The sequence below is a fragment of the Gorilla gorilla genome, chromosome 5 (assembly GCF_029281585.2).
Source record: "Gorilla gorilla gorilla isolate KB3781 chromosome 5, NHGRI_mGorGor1-v2.1_pri, whole genome shotgun sequence".
NCBI lineage: Eukaryota > Metazoa > Chordata > Mammalia > Primates > Hominidae > Gorilla > Gorilla gorilla.
The window spans coordinates 193,981,368-194,009,204 of record NC_073229.2 but is presented as its reverse complement, the minus strand read 5'-3'; the positions used below and the strand labels follow the sequence as shown (position 1 = coordinate 194,009,204).

The 27,837-nt window shown below is 41.2% G+C and overlaps 3 protein-coding genes across 18 annotated transcripts in view; 2 read left to right on the top strand and 1 right to left on the bottom strand.

Annotated features, from left to right (window-relative positions):
* Positions 1–333: 333 nt before the first annotated feature.
* On the top strand, positions 334–20,510 carry PHF10 (PHD finger protein 10). Of its 3 annotated transcripts, none has more exons than XM_031012080.3 (12): positions 334–512; positions 3,239–3,345; positions 5,432–5,562; positions 6,458–6,535; positions 8,271–8,404; positions 8,502–8,651; positions 9,516–9,625; positions 11,829–11,982; positions 14,005–14,160; positions 18,669–18,777; positions 19,072–19,260; positions 20,321–20,510. In XM_031012080.3, exons 1-12 carry the CDS (start codon positions 426–428, stop codon positions 20,404–20,406), a joined length of 1,491 nt encoding a protein of 496 aa, XP_030867940.1. In that variant the 5' UTR covers positions 334–425; the 3' UTR covers positions 20,407–20,510. The 3 variants fall into 3 exon arrangements, with proteins under 3 accessions (XP_030867940.1, XP_055247672.1, XP_030867938.1); XM_031012078.3 differs by having other exon boundaries at positions 335–512; positions 6,452–6,535; XM_055391697.2 differs by lacking the exon at positions 14,005–14,160 and having other exon boundaries at positions 6,452–6,535.
* C5H6orf120 (chromosome 5 C6orf120 homolog) lies at positions 18,040–22,242 on the bottom strand. Its single transcript, XM_019029704.2, is given in 2 exon segments — positions 18,040–22,145; positions 22,147–22,242. Coding segments are annotated over 2 exon segments (867 nt in total). The 3' UTR covers positions 18,040–21,374.
* WDR27 (WD repeat domain 27) overlaps positions 22,232–27,837 on the top strand; it is a 251,268-nt gene continuing 245,662 nt past the window's right edge. For 11 of the 14 annotated variants that reach the window (XR_010134419.1, XM_063708012.1, XM_063708004.1 and 8 more), the window contains exon 1: positions 22,727–22,868. The gene's annotated coding sequence lies outside the window, so the exon portion shown is untranslated. Of the gene's footprint in view, positions 22,291–22,344; positions 22,869–27,837 lie in introns of those variants that run through there. The other 3 variants (XM_063708008.1, XM_055391692.2, XM_063708010.1) reach the window with 2 other exon arrangements.

Here is a 27,837-nt window from a genome sequence, read left to right as displayed (position 1 = left end):
GGCGGGGCTGAGGCGAGCGAGTGGCGGGGCTGAAGGGAGCCGCGGCGGCGCTGAGGCCAGCGGCGGAGCTGTGGGGGGCAGCGGTGCTGAGGCGGTGGCCGCGGCCGGGCGGGTTGGGCTGACGTGAGAAGCGCCGCCGCCGCTGGGCCTCCTCCATTCCGGCCCGCAGCCCCGCGCCCTCCCAGCCTTTGGCGCCCTCCCGCGCGGGCGGCGCGCTGGCGGCGGCCATGGCGGTGGCGGCGGCGCTCGCGGGCCGCGGGGCGCGCGGCGGCAGGGGCCGGCCCCCGGGCGGGCGGGCGGAGGGGGCGGGGCCGGGGCGGCGGGGGGCCCGCGCGGCGGCGGCGGCGGCGGCGGCAGCAGCGGCGGCGGCGGCCGGGACAAGGCGGAGGCGACGGCGGCGGCGGCGGCGCGGGGCGCTCGGGCTGATGGCGGCGGCGGCCGGGCCCGGGGCTGCGCTGTCCCCGCGGCCGTGCGACAGCGACCCAGCCACCCCCGGAGCGCAGTCCCCGAAGGTGAGGAAGCGGCCGGTGCGACCCGACCCTGACCCCGTCCCGGGCCCGGGTGCCGGGGCATGGGCCCAGTCCCACCGGCGGCCGCCCAGCGTCTCGGGGGCGTGGGCCCCGGCCGGGCGCCGCGCCTGAGACCGGGGGTGGTCGGCGAGGCGGGGCCCCGAGGGGAGCCCGCGGCCTCTAGCGAGCAACAAGTGCGGGCGGGCGGGGGACGCGGCGCGGCTTCCCCGAAGTTGGCAGCCGGCCCTGCTTGACAAGCTTGTCCCCAAAACGCCTCCTCCTAGGCCAGCCGTGGGACGGAACGCGCCCGGGGCCGAGAGAGTTGGCCTCGGAGGGGCCTGCAGAAGCGCGCGTTCGCTCAGCCTTCATTCCGCGCATAGTTTGCCGAAGTGTTTGAAAGCTTACTGCAAAAACCGAGTGGCGAACGATATGGAAAATCAACACACTCAGTGAACTTACTGTAATAACTAAGTTAATACGCAAGCGTCCGGATGTTTTCAGCGGAAGTCTGTTAAAACTTTTTACTGCTTGAGGAGGTGAAAAGAAATTGGTGCTTGTGGAGAAAATGGAGATGAGCAGTAGTGTCACGCATCAAAACGTTTTGGTTCTAAAGTTAGGCTATCAGTTTGTGACAGAAAGTTGGAAGGGAGGAATGATGTTTTAAAAGCCTCGAAGCTTGAAATTGGATTGAAATTAGAAGGCGGTGGGAACTGGAATGCTGCAGAGCCAGCCAGCCTTCGTGCGGTGTGCGGTGTGCGCGTTGGCAGGGGAAGCCGTCCTGTAGCAGCCTAGCCGGGCTGCGCCTGCTTGGGAGCTTTTCCCGTTGCGCACGTCCACCGTGCTGTGAGACTCATTTTGAAGGTTCCTCAAAGGCTGTCGTCAATGGAAGTAACTAGATTGTAAGACTCTGAATGCACATCCTTGCACTTCCAGCATTTGACGTCTGGCCCGGCACCTGGAGGGCACTGAGCCAGTGCCCCCTGAGTGCTTTCTTGACCCCTGAGCCCTAGGAAGGATGTGATGCATAGAAATTCATCTGATCTGTAGTTGGAAACCACCTGTAACCGTGGAAGGCACATCTCTGATTTAGTATGTTTGGGAGTCTTTGAAAACATGGGCCTCTGTATCAGTATTGCAGTTACACGGAAATTCTTACCTTATTCCGTCATGTATTGGGAACAGTATTGCTGTTACTACCTCCCTCAAGAAAAAGGCCCGCTGCCCAGATGCTCACTTTATATAATAATGCCTTTGCCTAGAATTTGTAGTAGTAATTTAAAACACTTGATGAAATTGTAGTCTCAGCTTTTTTGAGCACTTTGCATTTTTAACTTTATTTTTGTATATTTTTGAGTGTCTCAACTTTTTAGCTAAAGGCAAATGTTTTTAAGTTTAAGGATATAAAAATCCTTAAAATGCTCACCAATAAAATAGAAAAGATACTGGAATGTTTAAAATGAGTTATGTTGAAAGTATTGAATATGCAGTGTTGCAGTTGTGATACTTGTGCAAATTTTCAGAGAGTAGATTTAGACTATGCAAAGCTCTTTAATGAAATGCTTGTTTTATAAGGACTGAAAAAGAATATGTATTTTACTATTTGGAAAAGAACCAGTAAATTCCTAGGAGCTAGAGACATTTGAGACTTTATTATCATCATAATCATCATTTTAACTAATATTTATCAGATAACTCGCTAGTCCTTGTTCTAAGTACTTTTAATATAGTAGCTCATTTAATCATTGAATTAGCCATGTAATGGGGCACTATTATAGTCTCAAATTTTCGGATAAGGAGATGCTCACAGAGAATAACCTACTCAGCTAGTGAGGGACAGTGCCCAGTGAGAACCCAGGCCGTCCAGCTCTGGCATGCCTGGCCACTATACCATATTGCCTCTTTATATTCTTTTGCAGGATTGCTTTCATTTTAATATGTAGCAAAAGGACTATAGTATTTAGCAAAATTGGATTAGCGTTGAAAGCTATATTACATTAAAAAATTATGATCTTTAGACTTTAAGCCTTGGCTAATAAGTAAATAAATCAATTTCCTAACATCTGATACTTTTTCTGAATGAAATGGTTGAATTTATAACCTTGATGTTCTTGCCACATAATGGATTACATTAAAAATACATAATCCTCTTCTTTAAAAAAAAAAATTCCCCTCCCCCTCTCAAGCTTCTTTTTTTGGTGTGTGTGCTGCTATATTATAGATTGGTGACCCTTATTAGGGCATATTTTTGCTAAATTTTAGCAGTGTAAGAGGAAGAGTGAGTAGTTAGAATTGTTTTCAGTCTCGTATGTCCCCTTTTCACAGGGACATAAATGCCTAAAGTAGTCAATTAAAATAGTCCTATGAGCCGGCTCCAAGTTGAATTGAGAACCGTAAATGATCCATACATTTTTTTCCCCCTGAGCTTGGGTAGGAGAGTTTGCTTTAATCCTAGAGTGATGCAGCAGTTTGATATGTTTATGAAGAGCAGAAAGCAAAAGCAGGTTTACATTTACGGGTTCATTGAAAATGTTCTTATTTGGATTGGATTGAAGATCAGTTTTAAATTTTATTCCAGGTCTTGCTCATGCCAAACTGTTGGTCCCTTTTAATTATAATATGAAGTTAATACTTGTATGAGTAGTTGTCCTTAGACAGTCTTTCACTTATTGAGACTTACTGTTCTTTTATTCTTTCTCTAATTATTATTTTTGAATCTTTTAAATGTATAGGATGATAATGAAGATAATTCAAATGATGGGACCCAGCCATCCAAAAGGAGGCGAATGGGCTCAGGAGATAGTTCTAGGAGTTGTGAAACTTCAAGTCAAGATCTTGGGTACTGTCATTTTACCGGTTATTAATATTTTTTGTGATGTTCCTTTTTGCCTTAACATCCTCTTCCCTTTCCCCCAGCTCTGGCAAAGGCAATTATTAAAAATTGTAGAATATTTTCTTCCTGTTCTATAATGTGCCATCAAAGTTGGTCTTGCTACTGAGTGTAATTAAAAAACAATTTTATGATAGTAAAATACATACATACATAAAATTAATCATTTTAACAATTTTTAAGTGTGAAATTCATTGGCATCAGTTACATTCACAGTGTTGTGCAGCCATTACCACCATCCATTTCCAAAACTTTCACTACCCAAAACTTTATAACCATTAAGCAGTAATCTCCCTTTCTGCCTCTATTTAGCGCCTTGCAACCATCATTCTACTTTCTATTTCCGTGAATACGACTACTTAGTTACTTCATATAAGTGGAACCATAAAATATTTGTCCTTTTGTGGCTGGCTTATTTCTCTTAGAACTTTGAATGTCTTCAAGGTTCATCTTTGTAGCGTATGTCAGACTTTTTTTCTGTTTTTAAGGCTGAATAATACTCCGTTATATGTATATACTGATTTTGTTTATCCATTCATATGTTGATGGGCATTTGGGTTTCCACCTTCTGGCCAAGGTGAATAATGCTACAGTGAGCACTGGTGTTCAGAGTTTGTGTTTTCAGTTTTTTTGGATGTTTATCTAGGAGTGGAGTAGCTGGATTATATGGTAATCCTATGTTTAATTTTTTGAGAAGCTGCCAAACTGTTTTCCATAGGGGCTGCACACCAATTTACATTCCTACCAGCAATTCACAGTTTCCAGTTTCTTCATATTTCTCACCAATTTGTTATTTTTCATTTTTTAAAATAATAGTTACCCTAAAAGGTGTGGAGTGATATTTTATTGTGATTTTGATTTGCATTTTCATAATGTCTACTGATATTGAACATCTTTTCATCTGCTTGGCCATTTGTATAGCTTCTTTGGAGACATGTCTATTCAAGTTCTTTGTCCATTTTTTATTTGGGGCTTTTTTTGTTGCAGGAGCTTTTTAAATATATTTTATATATTAATACTTCATCAAAAATATGATTTACACATATTTTCTCCTGTTCTGTGGGTTGTCTTTTCACTCTCTTGATAGTGTCCCTGTACAAAATTTTTAATTTTGATGAAGCCCAAATTTTTCATCTATTTTTTCTTTTGTTGCTTGTGCTTTTGGTGTCATATGTAAGAATCTACCTTCAAATCCAAGGTTGTGAAAGATTTCTATGTTTTCTTCTTAGAGTTTTCTAGTGAGCTCTTACATTTAGGTTGTTGATCCATTTTGAGTTGTGATATGAGGTAAAGGTCCAATTTTATACTTTTGCATGTGGATACCCAGTTTCCCAGCACCATTTTTGAGAACACTGTTCTTTTTGAAGGTTACTTTTTAAATAGATGGATGCATAACATAGTGTCACTTTCCCATGTCCAATATAGAGGTTGAATTGGCCCAGATCCTGAAATCTGTACTCTGTTACTCAGGATGGAGATCGACTGTGATACCCTGGCACCTTCAAACTAGGTCCATTCTTTGCTTCTGGGTTTGTGGAGTATCTGAGAACAAACAGTTACGGTTTATGATATGATGCACTGAGATAATAGGTTTTTAAGAGTTCTGTTTTCTCAGCTATTTATGACTCACTGAACAGTAGACAAGAGACAGAAGTTGATTATTCCTTGGGTGGATGAAATACTGGCTATGCATTTTAAGCCCAAGAGAAAGAAGTCAGAGCTGATACCATCATCACCTTGCTTTGCCCTCATAGGTCCCTTAAACTACAAATGCCTTTGTTCTTAGCAATTGTGATTCTACGTTCTTCCCAGTGTATAAAAGATGTTATTTTCACGTACTGTTTTGACTTGGTAGACCAGATAATTATTTCTATTCCTTGTACCTGTTTTGTAATTTTCTTTGATACACAGGAATTCAAGTCATAGGAGGCAAATAATTTAAATACTTAAAATAGTTTTCAAAATATCCTCAATAAAAGTGATTAAAAATTAATGAAAGCTACATTTAATGCATAATATATATTTCTGTACTTAGTTTTAGTTACTATCCAGCAGAAAACTTGATAGAGTACAAATGGCCACCTGATGAAACAGGAGAATACTATATGCTTCAAGAACAAGTCAGTGAATATTTGGGTGTGACCTCCTTTAAAAGGAAATATCCAGGTACTAGTTTATATAGTAGATTAATTTATAATTGATAGTAATTCTTCATGATACACTGTCAACTTCTGAATTTTTCTGTAGATTATATTTTATATTCTTGTGCTTGCTGTTTTTCTTTTTTTTTTTAAGACTAAGGGTCTCATTCTGTCACCCAGGCTAGAGCGCACTGGTGCGATTATAGCTCACTGCAGCCTTGCACTCCTGGGCTAGCTGTCTCCCTGCCTCAGCCTTCTAAGTATCTGGGACTACAGGTGTGCACCACCACGCGTGGCAGATTTTTTTAATTTTTATTTTTTTAGAGATGTGAAGTCTTGCTATGTTGCCCAGCGTGGTCTCAAACTCGTGGCTTCAAGCTATCCTCCTGCCTCAGTCTCCTGAATTGCTAGGATTACAGGTGTGAGCCACCACACCTGGCTGTGTTTCATTTACTACTATCATTCAGCATCACTCTTCATTACTGATATTTTCTATGGCTCATAAACTGATTTAAAAGCAAAATGGGAAAGGTGAATTTCCTGGGGAAAATTTTAGAAAAAATCAGTTTATAGTCAAGTTTGGGATTTTTACCATTGTTCCTTGATCTAAGGAATAGAGTTAGCTATGTGAGCCATATCTGAATTTGAGAAAGGCTATTCCTCATGAACTAGTTTAGTATAGTTATTTATATGACCTTCTTGCTTTGGATTATTCTATTTCCTATTTTATTCTAATTTTTGTATCTTGCTGAGTTTTATTTCTTGAATTTATAAATTTTTTTGTAGCCCCTTTAATAATATTTGGAATATGTAATATGAATACTTTAAAAAATCAAGATTTTTAAGCTTTTAAAAGTTTTACAAGTGCATAAGGTTTTGCTGTTTTTAATAGTCTTTTGATCTTTTTTTTGGAGATTTAGAGCGACGAGATTTGTCTCACAAGGAGAAACTCTACCTGAGAGAGCTAAATGTCATTACTGAAACTCAGTGCACTCTAGGTAAGAACAGCTTTTTAATGTGAATTTTTCAAGCTGAACATTTATGAGATAATACTAGATAAGTATCTTATTTCCTAAAATATTTTACAAAATTAATAAAATAAATTGAACTATTTAAATGCTACATTATTTACTTCATTTTTGATTATTGTTAAAATGCACAGGAGAATGAAGCTTGAACACACATGTGGTTCCTGACTTATGATGGTTCAGCTTCATGATGGTGTGAAAGCAATGCATATTCAGTAGAAACCATACTTCAAGTGTCTATACAACCATTATTCTTTTCACTTTCAGTATAATATGTAGCAAGTCACATGACATATTCAACACTTTATATTAAAATTTGTGTTAGCTGATTTTGCCCAGCTGTAGGCTAATGTAAGTTTTCTGAGCCTGTTTAAGGTAGGCTAGGGTAAGCAAAGATGTTTGGTAGGCTAGATGTATTAAATGCTTTTACTTTTTAGGATAGTTTCAACTTAGGATGGGTTTATCATATGTAACCCCATTGCAAGTCAAGGATCAACCTCTATTCTATAACAGAGTATAATTGTCTAATTTTTCTTTTTTTTTAACACAGAGTCTCTCTCTGTTGTCCAGGCTGGCATGCAGTGACGCGATCTTAGCTCACTGCAACCTCCATCTCCCGGGTTCAAGGAATTCTCCCTCAGCCTACCGAGTAGCTGGGACTACAGGCGCATGTCATCACACCCATCTAATTTTTGTATTTTTATTAGAGACGGGGTTTCACCATATTGGCCAGGCTGGTCTCCAACTTCTGACCTTGTGATCCACCCACCTTGGTCTCCCAAAGTGCTGGGATTACAGGCATGAGCCACCATGCCCAACCCTTGTCTAATAATTTTTACAGAGTTGTCAGAGTGTTTGTATTTTTTGTACAAAGCTTGTACAATATATTTTTTTAAGTTGTAGGTTCTTTGCTAAGTGCATGGTGTGTGCGTGTAGTCCCAGCTACTTGGGAGGCTGAGGGAGGAGGATCACTGGAACACAGGACTTTGGGGTTGTAGTGTGCTGTGATCATGTCTGTGAATAGCCACTGCACTCCAGCCTGGGCAAGATGGCGAGACCACATCTCTAAAATGCAAAAAGGCAGATTTTCTTCATTTTTAGTTCTGTATAATTATGTCTGTGCTTTATTTGTAATCTTTTTTTCACAAACATTTTAATGCAACATGGCTACTTTTTATATAAATTCTTGGGAATGCATTTTAGCAATTGGTGAAATCTGATACTGTGAGTTTTGAAAATTGTCTCCATGATGTGTGTGTGTGTATGCTGATGTTTTTGGTGAAATTTTAATTGATTGTAATATTTGTTGTGTATGGAATTTGAAGACTGGGAACTATAATACGTTGAATTTTTTTTTTATTCATCTAGTATTCTGTAGTACTTGTTAGTAGTTAGTGCATTTCATTACTTAACAGTTGTTTCCAACTAAAGGGATATATGTTCAAAGCACATAGAATCTTAAAAATAAACTTGTTTGGTTGAAAAATTGATATATTTGCCTTTTGCAAGATAATCTTTTAATTGCTCGAGGTTATATTGTGAATATTAAGTTTAATTATTTTCAAATGTACTAAGATATTTTGCTTTGGCTATTGGAAAACCATTACAATGTGGAGCGGTTTGAAGAATTAAATTTTGAAGAGTGCTTTTGTTCACTTATCCTTAAAAGAGCTTCTTTATTTTTTTATTTTTTGGTCTAAAATAGGCTTAACAGCATTGCGCAGTGATGAAGTGATTGATTTAATGATAAAAGAATATCCAGCCAAACATGCTGAGTATTCTGTTATTCTACAAGAAAAAGAACGTCAACGAATTACAGACCATTATAAAGAGTATTCCGTAAGTAATTGAGGTGACTGGCATTTTTTATTTGGGTTGGGGAAAATGACATTTTATAAAGTTATATGTGACTTCCAACTGCATTTTTTTTTTCCAGCAAATGCAACAACAGAATACTCAGAAAGTTGAAGCCAGTAAAGTGCCTGAGTATATTAAGAAAGCTGCCAAAAAAGCAGCAGAATTTAATAGCAACTTAAACCGGGAACGCATGGAAGAAAGAAGAGCTTATTTTGACTTGCAGACACATGTAGGATAACTTAAATTTAGTACCCCCTGAACTTAGTTTATTACTTGTTATTGCAGAGTGCCCATCACCCCCTTTATCGTTATTTTTTGTACCACCTATGTGTGTGTGTGTTTTTTGTTTGTTTGTTTGTTTTGTTTTGTTTTTTTTGTGGCAGAGTCTTTGTAGCCCAGGATGGAGTGCAGTGGCATGATCTCAGCTCACTGCAACCTCCGCCTCCCAGGTTCAGGCGATGCTTCTGCCTCAGCCTCCCCATTAGCTGGGATTACAGGCGCCTGCCACCACACCCAGCTAATTTTTTGTATTTTTAGTAGAGATGGTGTTTTACCATGTTGGCCATGCTGACACCTGCGTGTTCTTTTTTTCCTCAGAAGTTGAGATATTTTTAATGGTGTGCTTAATAATACTCAATTTACATTTTTTTGTGAGATGTCTTTTGCTTTACGGTTAATAATTCTAAATGAGACTAATAATAGCTACATATCATACTTGCTATGTGTCCCAAGAGTTTTTAAAAGAGATTTGCATGTTAATTCTCATAGTAACCATGTGAGGTTGGAACTAGGATTACTTCCATTTCGTAAAGAAATTGAGCTAGAGAGGTTGTATAAGCTACCCAGATCACTCTGCTGTTAAGTAGTGAGCAAGAGATCCACTGCCATTCCTCAGGAGAATAGGCCTTTAAAACAATAATATATAGAACTGAAAGCACCAACTGTCCTCTTAGGTTATAGCTCCCGATATCTCCTAAAATTTTAGCTTTTCAAGGGGGAAGTGGGCGTGCAGTGGAGAGCATGTGGGGACTCTTCCTAAAGCCTTGATTCTTAGCATGGAATCAGTTTTGTGTTTCTCTTTATGTTAACATAGGTTATCCAGGTACCTCAAGGGAAGTACAAAGTTTTGCCAACAGAGCGAACAAAGGTCAGTTCTTACCCAGTGGCTCTCATCCCCGGACAGTTCCAGGAATATTATAAGAGGTATTTAGTAGTTTTAGTTACAGTTGGTATCGGCTATTGGTAAGGGGTTTCAGAGCCTTTTGTACTTGCCTCCTAACAATTTTGGGGTCTATAGATACCACCGTAAGATATCGTATAGGATTTGTGTTGCTATTCTTTTCTGGTTCTGTGGTAAACAACACCCTGTAGTCAGAATTTGAATATATGCTGGTGAAGTCTAGATGCCTCTGTCTCTGCCCATTCTGTTTGGGTTTGTTAGAGACAGATGCTGGGGGTTTTGTAGCACCTCACTGCTCAGGGTATGTTCCGTGGTCCAAAGCACTGTTATTGCTCAGAAGCTTGTTGGAAATGCAGAATCTCAGGCCCAAGTCTAGACCTATGACTCAGAGTCTGCATTTTAACAGATGTCTGTGTGATTCACGTGCAGGTTAGAGTTTGAGAAACACTGACTTTTACTGCAGAGAAGATGAGAGAAGGAGCGGAGAGGGGCAGGAATGGGCAACTGGGTGCCCCAGCCACATTGCTGACCTGGCCTGGCTGCTGCTCCAATATGGACCCTAAATGTTACTTATCTCCTATTCCCAAACTAAATGTAACTGAAAAAAACAGGGCTAACAGATTCTTTTTTTTTTTTTTTTTTGAGACAGTCTTGCTCTGTACCCAGGATGGAGTGTGGTAGTGTGATTTAGGCTCACTGCAACCTCTGCCTCCTGTGTTCAAGTGGTTCTCCTGCCTCAGCCTCCCAAATAGCTGGGACTACAGGCACATGCCACCACGCCCAGCTAATTATTTGTATTTTTGGTAGAGGTGGGTTTTACCATGTTGGCCAGGATGCTCTCGATCTCTTGACCTAGTGATTCGCCCACCTTGGCCTCCCAAAGTACTGGGATTAAAGGCGTGAGCCACTGTGCCCTGCCCATTTTGTTTTAAAGTCTCAGCTTTTACTTCAACCTTAAGCCTTACTCTGGAACTGTATGTTTTTCATAATATACTATTTTTTAGAGAATAGAATTTAAAATATAGTATCATAACTCACACCATTTGAAAGTCAAATCTTGGGCAGAAATTTTTTAAATTAAAAAAAGTTTTTAAATTCAAATTTAAATCATGAGCAGCAATTTTTAAAAAGTTTTTCTTCAATTTTTTTTTTTTTTTTTTTTTGAGATGGAGTCTCATGCTGTTGCCCAGGCTGGAGTGCAGTGGCGCGATCTCGGCTCACTGCAACCTCTGCCTCCCGGGTTCAAGTGATTCTCCTGCTTCAGCCTCCCGAGTAGCTGGGATTACAGGTGCCCGCCACCTTGCCCAGCTAATTTTCTGTATATTTAGTAGAGACGGGGTTTCACCATGTTGGCCAGGCTGGTCTCGAACTCCTGACCTCAGGTGATCTGCCCACCTTGGCCTCCCGAAATGCTGGGATTATAGGCGTGAGCCACTGCACCCGGCCTTTAATTTTTAAAAATTTTATTTTGGCATCAGCAAATTATTAAAAGTCATATATAAGTATATTAACCCCTTTGCTTTTTGGTGTGTTGTCTTAGTTGGAGAAGTCTTCATCTAGGGTCGCTTCCTGAATGAGGGCTCCTGAGGGTGAGAATGGAGGTGGCACGAAGCATTGCTGTCTGACCTAGGGGAAGAGATTGCCAATATAGTTTCAGACAAAATAGATGATTAAATTTGTTAGAATACATGCTTCCCAAATTTGTTTACAATAATTTGTTACTAAAAATTTTGCTTTCTATGTTATTATTTTAAGTAATATCATGTACCATGCACTGGTGTGATATGTATGCATTAAATAAGTTAATGCATATATATCAACTGTATGCGGTAGATGCTATTATTAGGCCTGTTTTACAAATGGAGTGACAGCACAGAGAAGTAGCAAAGACCTGGGACAGTGGTGGAGGTGGATGTGAGCTGGCAGCCAGACTTGGGGCTGCTGACATTTTATTTACTTTTTTATTTTTTTGGGTTGAGGGCAAAGAGGGGAGGCACATTATCTCTTAGTAAGAATCAAATGCATATTTACATAAGTCTAGTGAAAAGATGTTCAGGCTTTTTATTAATTAACCCTACTTGATGACAAAAATGAAAAATTAGTACTCTAGTTTTCAAAAGTCTTTGGGGTTACTCAAGAAGTTTAAGGCTATCTTCATAGGTCAAAGATGAGTCTGTTTATATTTAATAATAAAGGGAAACCAAAAATAAACTCTCTGAACTTCAGGTACTCACCAGATGAGCTGCGGTATCTGCCATTAAACACAGCCCTGTATGAGCCCCCTCTGGATCCTGAGCTCCCTGCTCTAGACAGTGACGGTGATTCAGATGATGGCGAAGATGGTCGAGGTGACGAGAAACGGAAAAATAAAGGCACTTCGGTGAGAACATTTCTCTCTAGTAGGAAGCATTTCCTTTCTCTTTGAATTTTTGTTACATTGAATTTCTGTCATCACCCTCTCTTTGAAAAAGGATGGTTGCATGTAATTTCCAGAAAGTATTCATCAAGAAAAGTTACTTATAGTATGTTTTGATAAAAACAAGCAGTGCATGGCCTTTGGTAAGCTTTATTCTTAAAATCGCCCCTTTGTAGTTACCATGAGCAATTTAGGCAAGGGTATGGAAAATTAGCTTACAATCATTTATTCAGCTTGCTGTCTCTTTAGCTTAAAATATTGAACAAAACAATTTGATCTCTTGACACAGAAATGTAGTTTTCTTAGTTTAGGGGAGTGCATTAACTTATGTTTCTTTTGCTTAATCTTATGCTTCCTATAGGAAAATATTATGTTTAGTAATATGTTGTACAATTTGTTGGGTTTTCCTATATGACTTTTTTTTTTGGTAGCAAAATGCACATGCAAGACAGTGGGCGGTTGGTGTATTCTGTGGACCTGAAGGAGAATAAAATCCCAATGATGGTTTGGGGCTTTGATCCCAGTGATGACATAGGGCTTTGAATTTCTTTAGCATTGTGTTTTAAGTAACTGGCTATTTCAAACTTTTCACTGAAGCCAACGTAAATGTGAGATTGTGCTACCATTGAATGGACATTATTTCCTTGTCACCAACAGCTTCTAAAACATCTTTAATAATACATATTATGCAAAATAAGATACTGTTCAAGTATTAAAGTGGTGACACAACTTTTCTCCTGTCATGTTGCTAAAAGGGGAGCTATGGCATGCAAAGGGTGATGAAGCTGACTTCCTTTCATACTGCTAGGAAAAGTGTAAACTAATCCAACATTATGGGAAAGCATTTTGACAGTCTTACCAATTCTTACCAATTTAAGTTCCATAGTATTTGACCTAGCAAATCCACTAGTAGAATTTATCCTAAGGATTTAATCAGATGCTGAAAAATTTTAATTAGAAAAAAAGGTCCATTTGAGTGTTGACAGTATTTTTTATGCTGGAAGTTACAAATAAATTTTAATGCCCACAGTGGGTAATATTATATTACATTTATAGGATAGAAATGCAGTTCAAAGAAAATTTAATGATTGTGAGAAAATGCACATAACGCTTTTAAAAAATACCAAAATACACATATGCATACACACACAGTGTAATCCAGTTTTGTATTTTAAAAAATGAGGGCACAATGAGGTAGGGGGTAATGTGTGAGTCTCGGTATCTTTATGTATGTAAGTGGACACCCAGAAAAAAGATAAAGTAGATATATTCATGTTTCTAGTCAGTGTGTGTTTATCAGGGAGGCTCTAGATAACCTAATTTTTTAATTTATAATTTTCATAATTTATATGAAAGCTCTAATTAGAACATTTTAAATTATAAAATGAAGAATTAAATGATCAGATACTGAGGTCTTAAACCTTGAATATATAAAATATTTCAGATCCTGTTGTAGATAGTTGAGGGATTGGCTCTGCATTGTTTAACATTGTGAAAACACAAATGTGTACTTGAAGGACTTTTTTTTTTTTTCTAACTGCAGCGCTTCATTTTTCCTGAAGGACCTTCTTAATGACTTTTAGTACTCAGTGAAAATACCCACACTTATTTGTAACAATATATTTTTGTATGAAACAAATATGTTCCCTTGTGACATGGAAAATGATGTTGAAGCTGTGTGCCGTAATAGTAGCTGAAGCGGATAATTGTGTTTTTGTGACTTATGTCAGAAAACAAAGTTGATGAAGGCACTGATATGAATGGAATCAGTTTTATACAATATACTTAGAAGAAGGATGAATGATTTTTAACATAACTTACTTTAGTCTCCACTGGAAAAAGCTTTCTTACATTTAGAATGATCTTTTTATTTTTAAAATGATAAAGCTTTAAAACTTTTTTTGAATATTTTCCATAGTTTTCAAAATCCAGACTCAAATTTGTCTTAATTCCAAAGAATCTTTGTTTTTGCCTTTTAAACTCCAGGACAGCTCCTCTGGCAATGTATCTGAAGGGGAAAGCCCTCCTGACAGCCAGGAGGACTCTTTCCAGGGAAGACAGAAATCAAAAGACAAAGCTGCCACTCCAAGAAAAGATGGTCCCAAACGTTCTGTACTGTCCAAGTCAGTTCCTGGGTACAAGGTAGAAGAAAAAAGCCCCTGACTCAGCTTCTTTACTGACCAGCCTCTCTCCCTGAAATATTTTAACTTGACTTTCACGATTGTGGAGCTTCTGCCTGCTGTACTTCACTAGCTGTTCTTCTATGGTGTGCCCTTTGTCCGCTGCTTTCTTTTTTGCTTTATTTCCTTGGTGGCTTTTCTGTCACTTTTGGCTATGGTTTAGCTTCTGTTTTCTGTATATGTACAATTTATAAGTCTTTTTTTTCTTTGAAAGAATAACCAGGCAAGTATCGGTTTTTAAAACATTATTTCATAGGCAGAAGTTTATATTTTCTTTCCTTGGAGTAAAGATCATAATTATTTGGCATTTTAAATGCCCCAGCATTTAGTGTAGCTAAAGCTGCTGAGCTATAAAGTATGAGTGGATATACTGTTAGACTAAGTTGCATTTTTTTTAGTGCCTTTCATTAAGAAAGATCTGGGTTTAATCTAAGGATTATTTGATCCATATGCTAAATTTAGCTAACTCTGGGATAGAAAATAATAAAACCTGTTACTTACATTGTAGTGATTTTTAGCATAACCTTGGTAAAGAGCCTATATGATTCTATGGCAAGAATTAAAACATACTTGTTAACTTGTTGATCTGATTATCCTCAGAGTAAAGGAGTAGGTTGTCAGCAACTGTTATATTTTGAACTTTTCCTCCCTCTGTCTGCCCCTCCCTTTTCTTCTGAAGAAAAGGTGAGGTGAGAGATGAGTAGCCTTATTTGAATATAGGGATTTAAGAATATCATAAAAGGAAGAATTAGCTGTACAGTTTCATATTTGGGATGGTGGTAGTAAAATAGACTACCTTTTGATTCTTTTGGTCTGAAATGTATTAGAACATGCTTCTATTGCACTTATGAAGGTGTATTGAAGGAAAATTTTAGAGTAAGCTGATGAGAAGGTTTTGCCAAGTGAAATTGTTAAACACCTTGTATGTCAGAACTGTGATTGTGGTAAATAATTCATAAGAACAGGCTGAAGTAAGTCACCTTTCCCTCAAACTAACCAGAACACGTTCTAACATGTTCATTTACCTTTCTTCAAGTAAAAAAAGCGACATTAAGTTAGTGTATTTCATATTTTATTAGAAAATGCTTTTATGTAATTAACTTAAATTTTTTTTTTTTTTTTTTTTTTTTTTTTTGTAGCCTATAGCAAGCAAATTTTAAGCTTAATTCAGCAAGGGTTGGCTTCCAAGGGTGGCTGCAATAGGCTGCAGCTATGTGATTTTTGTACTTGTTTTTACATATATAGCTTATCTAATTTCTTTATATAAATTAATGCTTAATAACTGAAAGCAAGTGAGCTCCAAAGATGAAATTTCAGAAGCAGTATACATGAATGAGTGTGTTCTACTGGTCTGCTAAGAGCTTTAAATGGAAGTGGCTGCTCAAAGCACAGTGTCCTGTTAACTCTTGAGTGCTAAGTAGATCTTTCCAACAGTAAGCTTGATTGATCATGGGTTAAAAAGAGAGAATATTGAAATAGATGTTTTAATACAGGCTGGAAATCAACTATTCAACACTATCAATGATTTAGTATACAAGAAATCATGTAGATTAACTGAACTTAATAGTACTCAAGTACGATATGCAAAATTTATATGTTACATAATCTGTGAACATTTTTAGTACCTAAAAATGTTTCAGGTATTTCAAAGATGGGAACAACCAGTACCTAGTCATCATACATTAATGTGAACATGCTTATTAAAAGTTAACCTCTTTATAAAAAGTATTAATAAACCAAGATGTGCCTAAATATTAGGGTACTTCAAGCTAAAGGTCATAGTTTATATATAAAAAGTATGAGATTCAAGAAGTAATGTATCTGATGCTTTGCTTAATGAGATTCACTAGTGCTTGCCCTTAATTCGTAGAACAGTATTGTTTAGGTTACATTAACCTGAAATTTAAAGCATAATTATTAGGATTCCGGCCTATAAATATATAATTAAAATCTATACTATATTATTGCTACCATGAAAGTCTTATCTTTGGCTGTTTTTCAAGTAGAAGAGTAAGTGTACTGTGAGCCTTTTATTTGAGATGCTGAGAGCTATTAGGATGAGTATTTCAGTTTTCTTGTCAACAGTGAAACTCTGATGATGTTGCAGTTATTTGAAGTAGAACTGATTGTCTAAACCAGACACACATAGGAGTGTGCTCCATTGGCCTTGTGGAGAGTGCTGCACATTAACCCCTCCCTCAACTGTGCAATCCACTGAGACTGGCTTCTCTAAGCCACAGTTGTTATCTGCTGTGTAAAGTCCTGGATGCCAGCACTGTGGCTTCTTAAGAGAGGGCAGATGCTTTGTATATCGAGCTGCAGCATTCATCGTAGAAAATGCTACAAAGCTGTCTCTCTTCCCCTTCTCTCATGTTTCCCTCTTTTCATCAAGATGAAGACTGTTGGGTAAGAAAAACTAAGTGATTTAACAAATCATTATGATTTAAACTTAGAAATAAACCTAGAATTTTTTGGTGTCCCTTTTATCATAGGTGTTTAATGTATATTTTAATGATTGTAGAACTTGAATTGCTCTAGAATGTGAATGACTACCCTTGTGTTTTATTCCTTTTGGCTTTTGTTTTGTAAAGAATCTCCTATGAGGAGTTCTGTTTTTAGAATTTAATATTGTTTGGTTACTTCCCTGACTTTAGTGAAAGATATTAGAGTATTTACTATGCCAGTCTCTAACTTAAACTATTAGTATTAAATAAGTATATCTTTTACATTTAGTACAGGTACCATAACCAAAAGAGATTTCTTAGTTTTGATGGATTAAGAGAGAGCATTCTGCTGTATATTATGGCAGGTACAGATATGATCATAACTGAACCAGAATTTGGATTATAGAAGTGCACTTCCTAGCTGTTTTTTATTTAGGTATAGGAACACACAATGAGAACCTTATGTTTAGAATGTAGCAGTAACAACAGAGGGTAACTACACTGCAAGACTTAAATGGTTTGAGCATGTGACACTATCCTTTTGTTGGGGGGAGCAGGGTATAAAAATATACATACAGGAGATTAGTTTAATAGTAAAGTTTTATATGTATGTTTAACTTCCATGATATTTATTATTTTGTAGAGACATTTGTGATTGTTTAGAGTTCTTGTTTTTATTCTATTTATGTATAAGGTTGACTTTTTTTAAATAAATAAGCCAAAAATTCTTTTTGAATGCCTCTGTCATCTTTTGCAAAGAAAGATAATTTAAAAAGTACAAAACTTAAAATAAGAACAAATTGTTTAGGTCTAACAGGTTTTGAAGGTGGCAGTGAGACATTTCAAAGCTGGAATATATACAACGTTTGAGTTTTGTTTAGGTTCCTCTTTGGTTCAGTAAATTAGGAAAGGGATGCATTTGGCAGGGTGGGAATAAAGCAGAAATGAAACAATTCTACTTAAAATAATTATTTTCCCAGTTCATCTACGTGTGTGTGTGTGTGTGTGTGTGTGTATGTATGTATGTATGTATGTATGTCCCCTTACCCCATTTCATTCTTGGCCCATGCTTGCTCTTCCTTTTTTACCACTGTTATTTACTTATTTCTATAGCATGAGTGAACGTCATTTTGTAACAGTCAAGACTGTGACGTTCGGATGCCCTCCCTCCCCTGGTAATTTTAAGTGCAGTGAACCCTTTTTCCTTTGTCATTTCCATGTGTAACCAAATATGTCTAAAATTCAGACACCTTCACTGGACCATGCATGTTTTTAATCTGAAAGATGAGTAGTACTCAGAGTGTTCGTGTATTTTTTAAGTGACTGCAATTTTTTTTTTGCTTGTCTGAAAACTTATTTTTCCCTTTTATAATTTTACATTTTATAGTGAATCCTTCTAAGTATAGATTCTTTTATTAGACATGCAAAGAGAATAATCACACAACTGTTTTCCACAAACGTTTATGTACACGCCAATGTATGCATGAGACATCTTTCAATTAAAAATGTTTAAACTGATTTTTTTTTAAATACCACGATACCAATGAGGATAAGCTGATTTTTTAACTTAGATTTTATAGCTCTAGTTTTACAGTTTTGGAAAATAGCAGTTTTTAAACAAAATTAATATATGAGCTATTTAAAATGGTCTTTTTAGAGTAAGTCTTACACATAATGGTCATTTGCTACTTGGATTTTCTTGTCCAATTAATAGTGACATTTGACATTGTATCTAGTCTTTCCTTCCATTCATTAAACAAATCTTACTGTGCATGTAGGGAGTATAGAATGCTACATTTAATCTTATGAGATCATGCTGTTTACAAAATTTTATGATGAAATTAATGCTTTCTTCAGTAGGCAATCTTACATTGTAGGCAGACTCCTGTCAAGTTTTGTCTTTCAAAATGGTCCTCATTAGCAAGTTACCAAAAGTAAAAATAGGGCAATAAAGTTAACAGAATTCCTTTTAAACCCATAGTAAGCTCTTCTGGCATGAATTTATAGCCCTCTTCTACCCTTCCAGCCAAAGGTCATTCCAAATGCTATATGTGGAATTTGTCTGAAGGGTAAGGAGTCCAACAAGAAAGGAAAGGCTGAATCACTTATACACTGCTCCCAATGTGAGAATAGTGGTAAGTATTGAAATGTCTTTTTAAAATTTTAACCACCGTATTTATTGGTTCAAAAACTAGAATTTATAGTTTCAGGCAGATTTCAACCAAAGAGTCATCAAATTAAATACACAGGGTAGCTTGTGAGGCATAGACACAGCCCATGTGTTTTCCTCTACATTGTATGTTCATTTCTCTTCGGCGATTTGACATTATAGCCGTTCTCTGGAAGTCCTAAAGCAAACTAGTATTTTATGTGCCATATTAAGTTAAAATTTCTTATGTGAGATACCACTAATACTGGTTTTGATTTAGGCCATCCTTCTTGCCTGGATATGACAATGGAGCTTATTTCTATGATTAAGACCTACCCATGGCAGTGTATGGAATGTAAAACATGCATTATATGTGGACAACCCCACCATGAAGAAGAAATGATGTTCTGTGATATGTGTGACAGAGGTTATCATACTTTTTGTGTGGGCCTTGGTGCTATTCCATCAGGTAAAGATTAAAAAAAGAGCAAACATTATCTTTGGGTGATGAGACACTCCCAGCACTCCAAAAGGCTGCATAAACGCTATCATGACATGAAGAGCTTGTGGACTCTTATGTGCAAATATGACCAAAGCTGTGATTATACAGGTCATGTCCACCAGCTTTTCATCCCTAGACAATTCCAACTAAAGGATAAGTGAAAGGCCAGAATGCCCCGGCTAAGTTTTGGAAGTATAGTTCTATAGAATGAGCTGGTGTTTTTCTACTGAAATACTAAAGTAACAAAGCCTTTATTTTTATGTTATCTATTTAGAAACTTAACAAAATGACTGCTACGTCTTTATACATTTCTATAGAAATCTATTATAGATTTCTGTAAATTGAGGCAGCATGACAATTCCAGATAACTTTAGAACAGAGTTGAATAAATCACAGTAATTGGACTAAAACATTACACAGATAATTGTGTAATTTTAGAACTTACTTGCATAGTTAACACTGTATAATACTCTTATAAAATATATGCCTACAACAAAGTTTCCTGGGAATCATTAAGCAAGCAACAGAATTATTTTTCTGTAGTAATTCAGATCAAGTATGTAGTACAAGTTATCATTGTGCTGTTAAAGTTTTAAAGTGCTGTCAGCAGAGTACACCAGGACTTGAAAGAATGCTGTTAAGACACACAGCTGCCAGTGAGCAGGAGAGAAAAAGTCTTAAAAAAGCCAAATTCCGGAATGGGTTTTGACCTTTTGAAGTATGTATTGAACTTTTGAAGTATGATAGTGTTTGAATTTCAGGAAAGATTGTACTTTCTTAAAGGTCCATATCACCGTATGGCATTGCATCTCTCCCATCCCCCTTGACTTGCAATGAATTTTGCATGGCATTGATTACATTAAGTTTACATTTTTTCCTTAAATTAAGGAACTCATAGTGCCCTTCTCACCACAAAATCCACAGAGGAATATCATTAGTGATAGCTAAGGAAGAAGAGTTTAGATGGGCTTAAAATTCAGTCCTGTAAAGATAATTTTTCATTCTATATTAACAATTTTTTTCCTAGGTCGCTGGATTTGTGACTGTTGTCAGCGGGCCCCCCCAACACCCAGGAAAGTGGGCAGAAGGGGGAAAAACAGCAAAGAGGGATAAAATAGTTTTTGACTCTAATACTGTATATGCATTTAAGTGGAATATTTGGTGCCATTTACAACATTTTCATTTTCATGCCAATAAAAGATTTTTTTTGCAAATTATGAGCTTAAAATCTGCAGTTATTTCTGTTAAAAGCTATGCTTACTCTCGAAACTAACTCCAGGTAGAAAATTCATCTTCCAAAGTATTTTATAGTAACCTTGGCTCACTCCAAAAATTCAGTGGAAATGTTTAGTAACTTAAGATACTTAACTGTTTCTCCATAGCTCCAAAAGTTAATTTTCATGAAACTTCCTAATCTACATTGTTTCCGGCCTACCATAGGTAGCACTGACAAAGTTATTTAATAACTGAAGAATTTTCATAGGTATGACAAATGGCCCACTAAGATTTGGTGCAGCTGGATTTAGAGTTGTCATTATTGGACTGGTACAGGAACAAACTTTGTAAATACCTGCCTGCCAGGAAATCCTTTTTGTATAGAAAAGTACCATCACCTACTTGGGGTACAGGCATGAGGCTTTAGTCCAGGCTCAGGGAAGTGTACGTAAATCATTTCCAACTTGATTTTAGTAACTCTTCAAAACTTACACCAACTTCGTTAGAATCTCCAGAGTAAAATTACAAAGTTATCAACCTTTTGATTTGTGTCACAGCATGAAAGGTTGCTCTATTTTATATAAACCTGTTACTGCAATCATTTTTAGTCAACCTGCCTAATGAAAATGGAGTCTAAACACTTTGTGCACAGTCCTTTTACAGAAATTTTGATCTTTACTGTGCTTGCTGCTTTTCCTATTTTTGGGGTAACTGAGGTAACAAAACTGCGTATGGCTTTATTTTTCCATCCCTTGACTAAAAAAAGGTACCTAGAACTTCAACCAAGTACAAGTAGCAAGGTTCACAGCAAACTGCAATCAGCTTCACAGATGGAGGGTTTTATATCCCAGAGTGTGGTCAACGACTCAAAAGAGAATTTCAAGTACCAGTTTCAAAATGCTAATTAATATCGTCCAGAGAACAGATTCCTCCTCTTGCGAGGCGTCTTCCGGGGCACGAGCGTGCTTCTGGCCCGCATCTGCGCCGTCGGCGGGGTAGGCGGCCTCGCCGAACGGGTGCTGCTCGACCGTGCCGTCGTAGTACACCTTCATCTCGAACTCGCTCTCCAGGTGGGAGGGGTGTCCGTAGACGCCGATGCCCACTGGGCGCCGGAAGTGCGCGGGGATGGACACGGTGTCCGGGCCGCAGGTGGCCGATTGCAGCTCGTAGTCGTCGAAGCTGGGGTGCAGGCTGCTGGCGGAGACGTACAGATCCGCATCACCCTTGAGGCTGCGCATCCTGAGGACTATCTTGCCCTCGTGGTTCAGCCGCAGGTAGCTGTAGTTCCCGGCGCCTATCTGGCCCTGGACGACGTGCAGGAGCACCCACTCCTCGGGGACCTCCTCCTCCTCCGCGCAGCTTCCCGGAGACAGGACCTGCGAGGCTAGGAGCAGCAGCAGGGCCGTCGTCCAGGGCGCGGCCCTCCCGCGGGGAGCGGCCATGGCTGGCGGCTCAGCTCCGGGGCCTGCAAGTGGGTCAGTGCTGCTGGGGACACCGGAGGCGCTCAGCACCGGAGCCTGTCCCCGCTGTCCGCCCGCGGGGCCACGGCGCGTCCAGGCGCCTGGTCTGTCGCTGGGACTGTCCCTTCCCACCCGCGTGAGGCCCCGGGGAGGAGGGGGTGGGTTAACCCCTCCCCCGTAGCGCGGCGCCCACTAAGGGCAGGGGCAGGCGCAGGGCCGCTGTGGCACCCTCGGACTCACCACCACTCCCCGCAGGGGGCCGCACCTTATACATCCGGACCCGAGGCCGGAGCCTCGCCGGAGGAGGCGGAAGTGACGCTAGGTCCGTAAGTGAGCCGGCCGGAAGCGAGGCTTCGCCCGCTGTCGCGAGATAGCGAAAGGGGCGTGGGCGCGAGGGGCGGCGGGCTAGTAACCATAGCAGCTCGTGTGGGTCGGCTGGCAAGTAACCGTAGTGGCGCGCGTGGGGCGGAGTGTGGCTCGGTAGTCCTCTGCGTGCCCTCCTGGGAGCTGGGTGCTGTGAGTCCTCCCCTAGCGGGCTGCTCTCGGCGCGGAGTCGGCGCCGAACCCGAGCTGCTGCTCTGGGGCGTGTGCCTAGGGCGCAGGGCTGGAGCGCGGGGGCTGCGTGGTTGCTCGCGGCTCCGCTGAGGTCTCTAGGAAAAGGGGCGATTTGAGGGTTCCGCCGTGACCGCTCCCAACGGCGGAGACGCGCGCTCTGGACCAGAGCCGTTGCTCGCTGTCTCGTCACCCGAAGCCTCCTCCTGACGCCGTGCTAGTGCGAGGGTCTCCAGGGGAGTTCGGGGCACAAGTCGGGCCGGAGCATCCGGGCGGCCGTGGCGCGAAGGCGCAGGGTCGGCGCTTTGAGAATTGAGCGCATGTGGAGTTCGGCGGAAAAGGGCGCAGGTGGTTATTTTAATTAAAGCAGCTGTGTATAAGGAGAACTCAGACCTGTTTAAAAGATTCAGTAGTTTAGGAACGAACCAGGGATGTAGAAATGCCCGGCCTCCTGCACCTCCCGTCGGTTCTGATCTCCGAGGGCTGGAGCGTGGACCCTGAGGGCTCGTTAATCATGCCCCACTGGCCTTTCACCCTGCATGGTAACTACCAGGCTAGGTTTTCCTAACTCGAGCCAAACAGCAAGTTTCTGGCTTGATTATCACTAAAAGAGAAAAATTTCGATCTTTTCTAATCAGAAGGGAGTAATTTTCTCTTTTTAAAAATATTCGTATGTACATTAAAAAAACGGAAATGCACAGGATTTTATCAGTGGTACTCCTCGAGTAGTAGAGTTTTCATCTTTTTATGTATTTCTAAATTTTCTACAATTTACACACACTGCTCTGTACCAGTAAAGGAGTATTAACTCTACAGCTTCCAGTTTATCTGGGATTACTGCCTTGTGTTTACTGACTTAACTTTAAGACTATGGTATCTTTAGCAATCACTTGTCACTGCCTTTTCCTGAAGTGCTTACCTAGTGTTAGGTGCACTAGAATCTCACTAAAATAATAAATTTAGTTTATTTTCCCTGACTTGTTCTGTGCATGTATGTACATAGATATCCCTGGGGATATCCTATGACATTGATTATCCCCTAGGGTTGGCACAGCAGGGAGAGGAGGTAGGGATAAAAAACTTTATTATTTCTGCATTGTTTAAATGTATTGTATTGCTTTTGTAATTTAAAAAAATGTTAAACAATTTATATTAGTGGAGGTAGGTTAAGTGCTGTAGCAATTCACCCCGATAGAACAGTTGCATGTTTCTTGCTCACACAGTCCTGTGTAGCGGTTTCTAGTCAGACAATTCCTTTGGGCAGCTCTCTGCAAGCTGCAGCCTAAAATTCTTCCATGTTGTGGTTTTCTTCCTTAGGCCCTCTGAATTCTCCGCATTTAGCCAGTGGGTGGGGAAAGAAGAGAGGCAGTGCAGGAGGGATTTATGGGCCAGGCACTTAACGACGACATGGCCGCACTTAATTGCAAGGGAAGCTAGGGAATGTAGTTTAGTTCTGTGTCTAGAAGGAAAGGGAAGTGGCTTAGTGGAAAAGGAACAGCACTTACCGTAGTCTCTCTTCTGGTGACCGAATCTCTGCTCCACTCTTGATCCCACATGGAGAACACACTCTCCCCACCCCAAGGGGGACACTTTGTCAAGGTGCCTAGTGCAACACAGCACATTTCTCAGGATTGCACAGTTCTCTCCATCAGGCCTGGCTGTGGTTCCTCGTGGTCCAGAGCCCTATGGACTAAGAAGACAAACTAGTTGCTCTCCCCACTAAAATGCAGTGGTTAAATATGACCATGGTTTTTGTAACCATCTCCCTTTTGGAAAAGGGAGACACATGGCAGACACTGGTCTATAGCAGTTTTGAAGTGATGCTGGGGTGGAGGTGGGAGGAATTTCCCAACTAGACCCTGATTCTGCTATCTGGGAGGAATTCCCTTGTCCATTGTTCTTTTTCTTTCCTTTGAGGCAGGATGTCACTCTGTTGTCCAGGTTGAAGTAGAGTGGCACGATCACAGCTAACTATAGCTTCAACCTCCGTGGCTCAAACGATCCTCCCGCCTCAGCCTCCCCAGCAGCTGGGGCTACAAGCATGCACTGCCACACCTGACTACTTTTTTTTTTTTAAAGTAGAGACAGGGTCTCACTATGTTGCCCAGGCTGGTCTTGAACTCCTGGGCTCAAGTGATCCTTCTGCCTCGGCCCCACAAAGTGCTGGGATTGCAGATGTGAGCCACTGTGCCTGGCTTGTTTTCTGAGGCCCTTGATTCTACCCTTCGTCCTTTTTCTCCACGGTCTCATCTGATGTGGCTATGAGGATGCTGTCTTGGAAGGCTGCCATAGTTCACTCCTGGAGCATGGCAGTGGGGACCAGGCAGTCAGCCCTGAGCCACCGTGTGCCCTTATTCTGTTCTTTGCTTGATACTTCTTAGGCTTCATCGTGTCCTCACGAGCACAGCAGCTTCTGGTCTGTGTGTATCTCGTCAGCTTTGTGTGCTGGTGATGCCAGTCGTCCTTCCTGTGTCTACTGTTCAAGCCTGACTTTATTTTCTTTTGGTTTTCTGGGCAGCTGATACCCTGAGGTTGTGTGGAACAAAGGCTTGAGTGGGAAGGTAGCCATCCTAGGTCAGATCTTTGCTGAAAGGCCAAGACCTGATGGTCCTTCGTCCCTCCCTGCAGCCTCTCAGGGCACTTAGGTTTCCCAGTGCTGCAGCCCCTGCTCTTCGTACTTTTTTTTCCTGTCCATTCCGCTTGCACACCAGCCAGTTCTCTAGTCCAATTCCGTGTGTTGGCTGCTAATGCTTATTCTTTGCAATAATTTCCTGTAGGGCTGCAGGATGAGTAAGCCTGTGGTCAGTTTTCTGCGTTATTACAGGTTGTTGCAGTTGAACCTGTTTGTCACTGCCTAACGTGAGTCTTGAGCTTTTCCCCTCCTGAATTTGTTTCTGTGCCCTGTCACTCAGTCACTCAGCAACATCCTACAGTGTCACTGAAGCATCCTGCTTCAGGGTACCCACATCAGTCAAGGTAGGCTGACAGAAGTGACCTCAGCTTCATGCACTAAATGTTTGTCTCTTGCTTACACAACAGTCCAGCCTGGTGTCCTGATCACCCTTTAGTGGGAGCAGCACAGGCTGCCAGGTGCCACCACCGTGGCCCCTCTCCTCAGCCTTCGGAGCCCTCCGCCTCCAGCATGAAGGGCTGTGCACGGGCTGTGACAGGACCAAGCCTGTGCATGCGTGGCGTGCTTTCCAGACCAGAAATTGGTGCACAGCTGCCCTCGACTTCAGAGGCTGGAAATGTGGTCCAGCCATGTTCTTAGTGGCTCCAGGGAAGAAGCAGAAAGAGCTTGGGGAAAACTGCCAGACCACAGAAATAGAAAAATGAATATTTTAACATATAGAAAAAATAACTTTTTACACAAATGATTTTAGGGGCCATCTGACCTCTGTTCAATGGGAGGATAGGTTGCAGTTCAGTTAGCTGCCCTGGACTCATGTCCTCGACGCAGACACGTGTGTGTATGTGTGTGTGTGTGTCAGTGTGTCCCTGACGATGTTTCTGCCTGCACCAGACCCTCCCTCATCCCTGTCTGTACCACCCTGCCATAGAGCAGGAGAGGCAGGAGAGGTAGGCATTAAAGCTGAGTACACTGAGGCAGAGGTAGGCATTGAAGCCGAGTACACTGAGGCAGAGGTAGGCATTGAAGCTGAGAACACCGAGGAACAGAGGTGTTGGGCAGCTGGAGAGGTGGGACATCAGCTTGTGCACACTGGGGCCAGACTGACCCAGAAATTCTGAGCGCAGGCTGGTGCTTCCTCGTGAAGGTGGCTTATGTGTCCTGACAAGGCTTCCTTCCCTCCTTGGCTTCACACCATTGTTTCTGTGAACTCTTCATACTAGTGAGTCGTGGTGTTATTTCTTTACTATGCACTCATCAGGAAATGCAAGCACATTCATATTCTGTCTGTAGGGACCAGCCCGCAGGGTTGGTGGATCTCTCCCCGTGCGCAGAGACGAGTGTAGAAATAAAGACACAAGACAAAGAGATAAAAGACAGCTGGGCCTGGGGGACCACTGCCACCAAGTCACGGAGACTGGTAGTGGCCCCAAATGCCAGGCTGCACTGGTATTTATTGGATACAAGACAAAGGGGCAGGATAAGGAGAGTGGCCATAGGTAAGGCAACGTGGGTTACGTGTCCACTGGACAGGGGGCCCTTCCCTGCCTGGCAGCCAAGGCAGAGAGAGGAGACAGAGAGAAACAACTTACACCGTTATTTCTGCTTATTAGAGACTTTAAGTACTTTCACTAATTTTGCTACTGCTATCTAGAAGGCAGAGCCAGGTGTACCGGATGGAACCTGAAGGCGGACTAGGAGCGTGACCACTGAAGCACAGCATCACAGGGAGATGGTTAGGTTTCCGGATTACGGTGGGCGAGCCTGACTGATGTCGGGCCCTCCACAAGAGGTGGAGGAGTAGAGTCTTCTCTGAACTCCCTGGGAGAAAGGGAGACTCCCTTTCCCGGTCTGCTAAGTAGCCGGTGTTTTTCCTTGACACCGAGGCTACCACTAGACCTCGGTCCACCTGGCAAAGGGCATCTTCCCAGGTGCTGGCGTTACTGCTAGACCAAGGAGCCCTCTGGTGGTCCTGTCTGGGCATAACAGAAGGCTTGCACTCTTGTCTTCTGGTCACTCCTCCCTATGTCCTCTCAGCTCCTATCTTTGTGTGGCCTGGTTTTTCCTAGGTTATGATTATAGAGCGAGTATTATTATAATATTGGAATAAAGAGTAATTGCTACAAACTAATGATTAATGATATTCATATATAATCATATCTAAGATCTATATCTGGTATAACTGTTCTTGTTTTATATTTTATTATACTGGAACAGCTCGTGTCCTCAGTCTCTTGCCTCGGCACCTGGGTGGCTTGCCGCCCACGCTGTCTTTATTTTGGAAATAATTCCAGTGATATCAGACGTTGGGTGTCAGGAGATAGTTTTTTGTTGTTTTTGCTTTTGTTTGTTTTTGCGACAGGGTCTCGCTCTGTCGTGCAGGCTGGAGTGCAGTGGCAAAATCTTGGCTCACCACAACCTCCGCCTCCCGGGTTCAAGTGATTCTCCCGCCTCAGCCTTCCAAGTAGCTGGGACTACAGGCACGTGCCACCATGCCCAGCTAATTTTTATATTTTTAGTAGAGATGGGGCTTCACTATGTTGGCCAGGCTGGTTCTTGAACTCCTGACCTCGTGATCCACCCACCTCAGCCTCCCAAAGTGCTGGGAATACAGGTGTGAGCCACTGTGCCCGGCGTCTGCGTCTGTTTTTAAGACATGAAGGGCTCCTGTGCTTCAGGCATGGAAGA

What these genes read in the sequence shown, in the direction of transcription:
- PHF10 (XM_031012078.3), top strand. Translation starts at nt 426, where the DNA reads ATGGCGGCGGCGGCCGGGCCCGGGGCTGCGCTGTCCCCGCGGCCGTGC. An exon ending in CTTTAAAAGGAAATATCCAG is followed by an intron (nt 5,563 to 6,451) that starts GTACTAGTTTAT and finishes TTTTTTTTGGAG; the next exon opens with ATTTAGAGCGACGAGATTTG. An exon ending in GGAAAAATAAAGGCACTTCG is followed by an intron (nt 11,983 to 14,004) that starts GTGAGAACATTT and finishes TTTAAACTCCAG; the next exon opens with GACAGCTCCTCTGGCAATGT.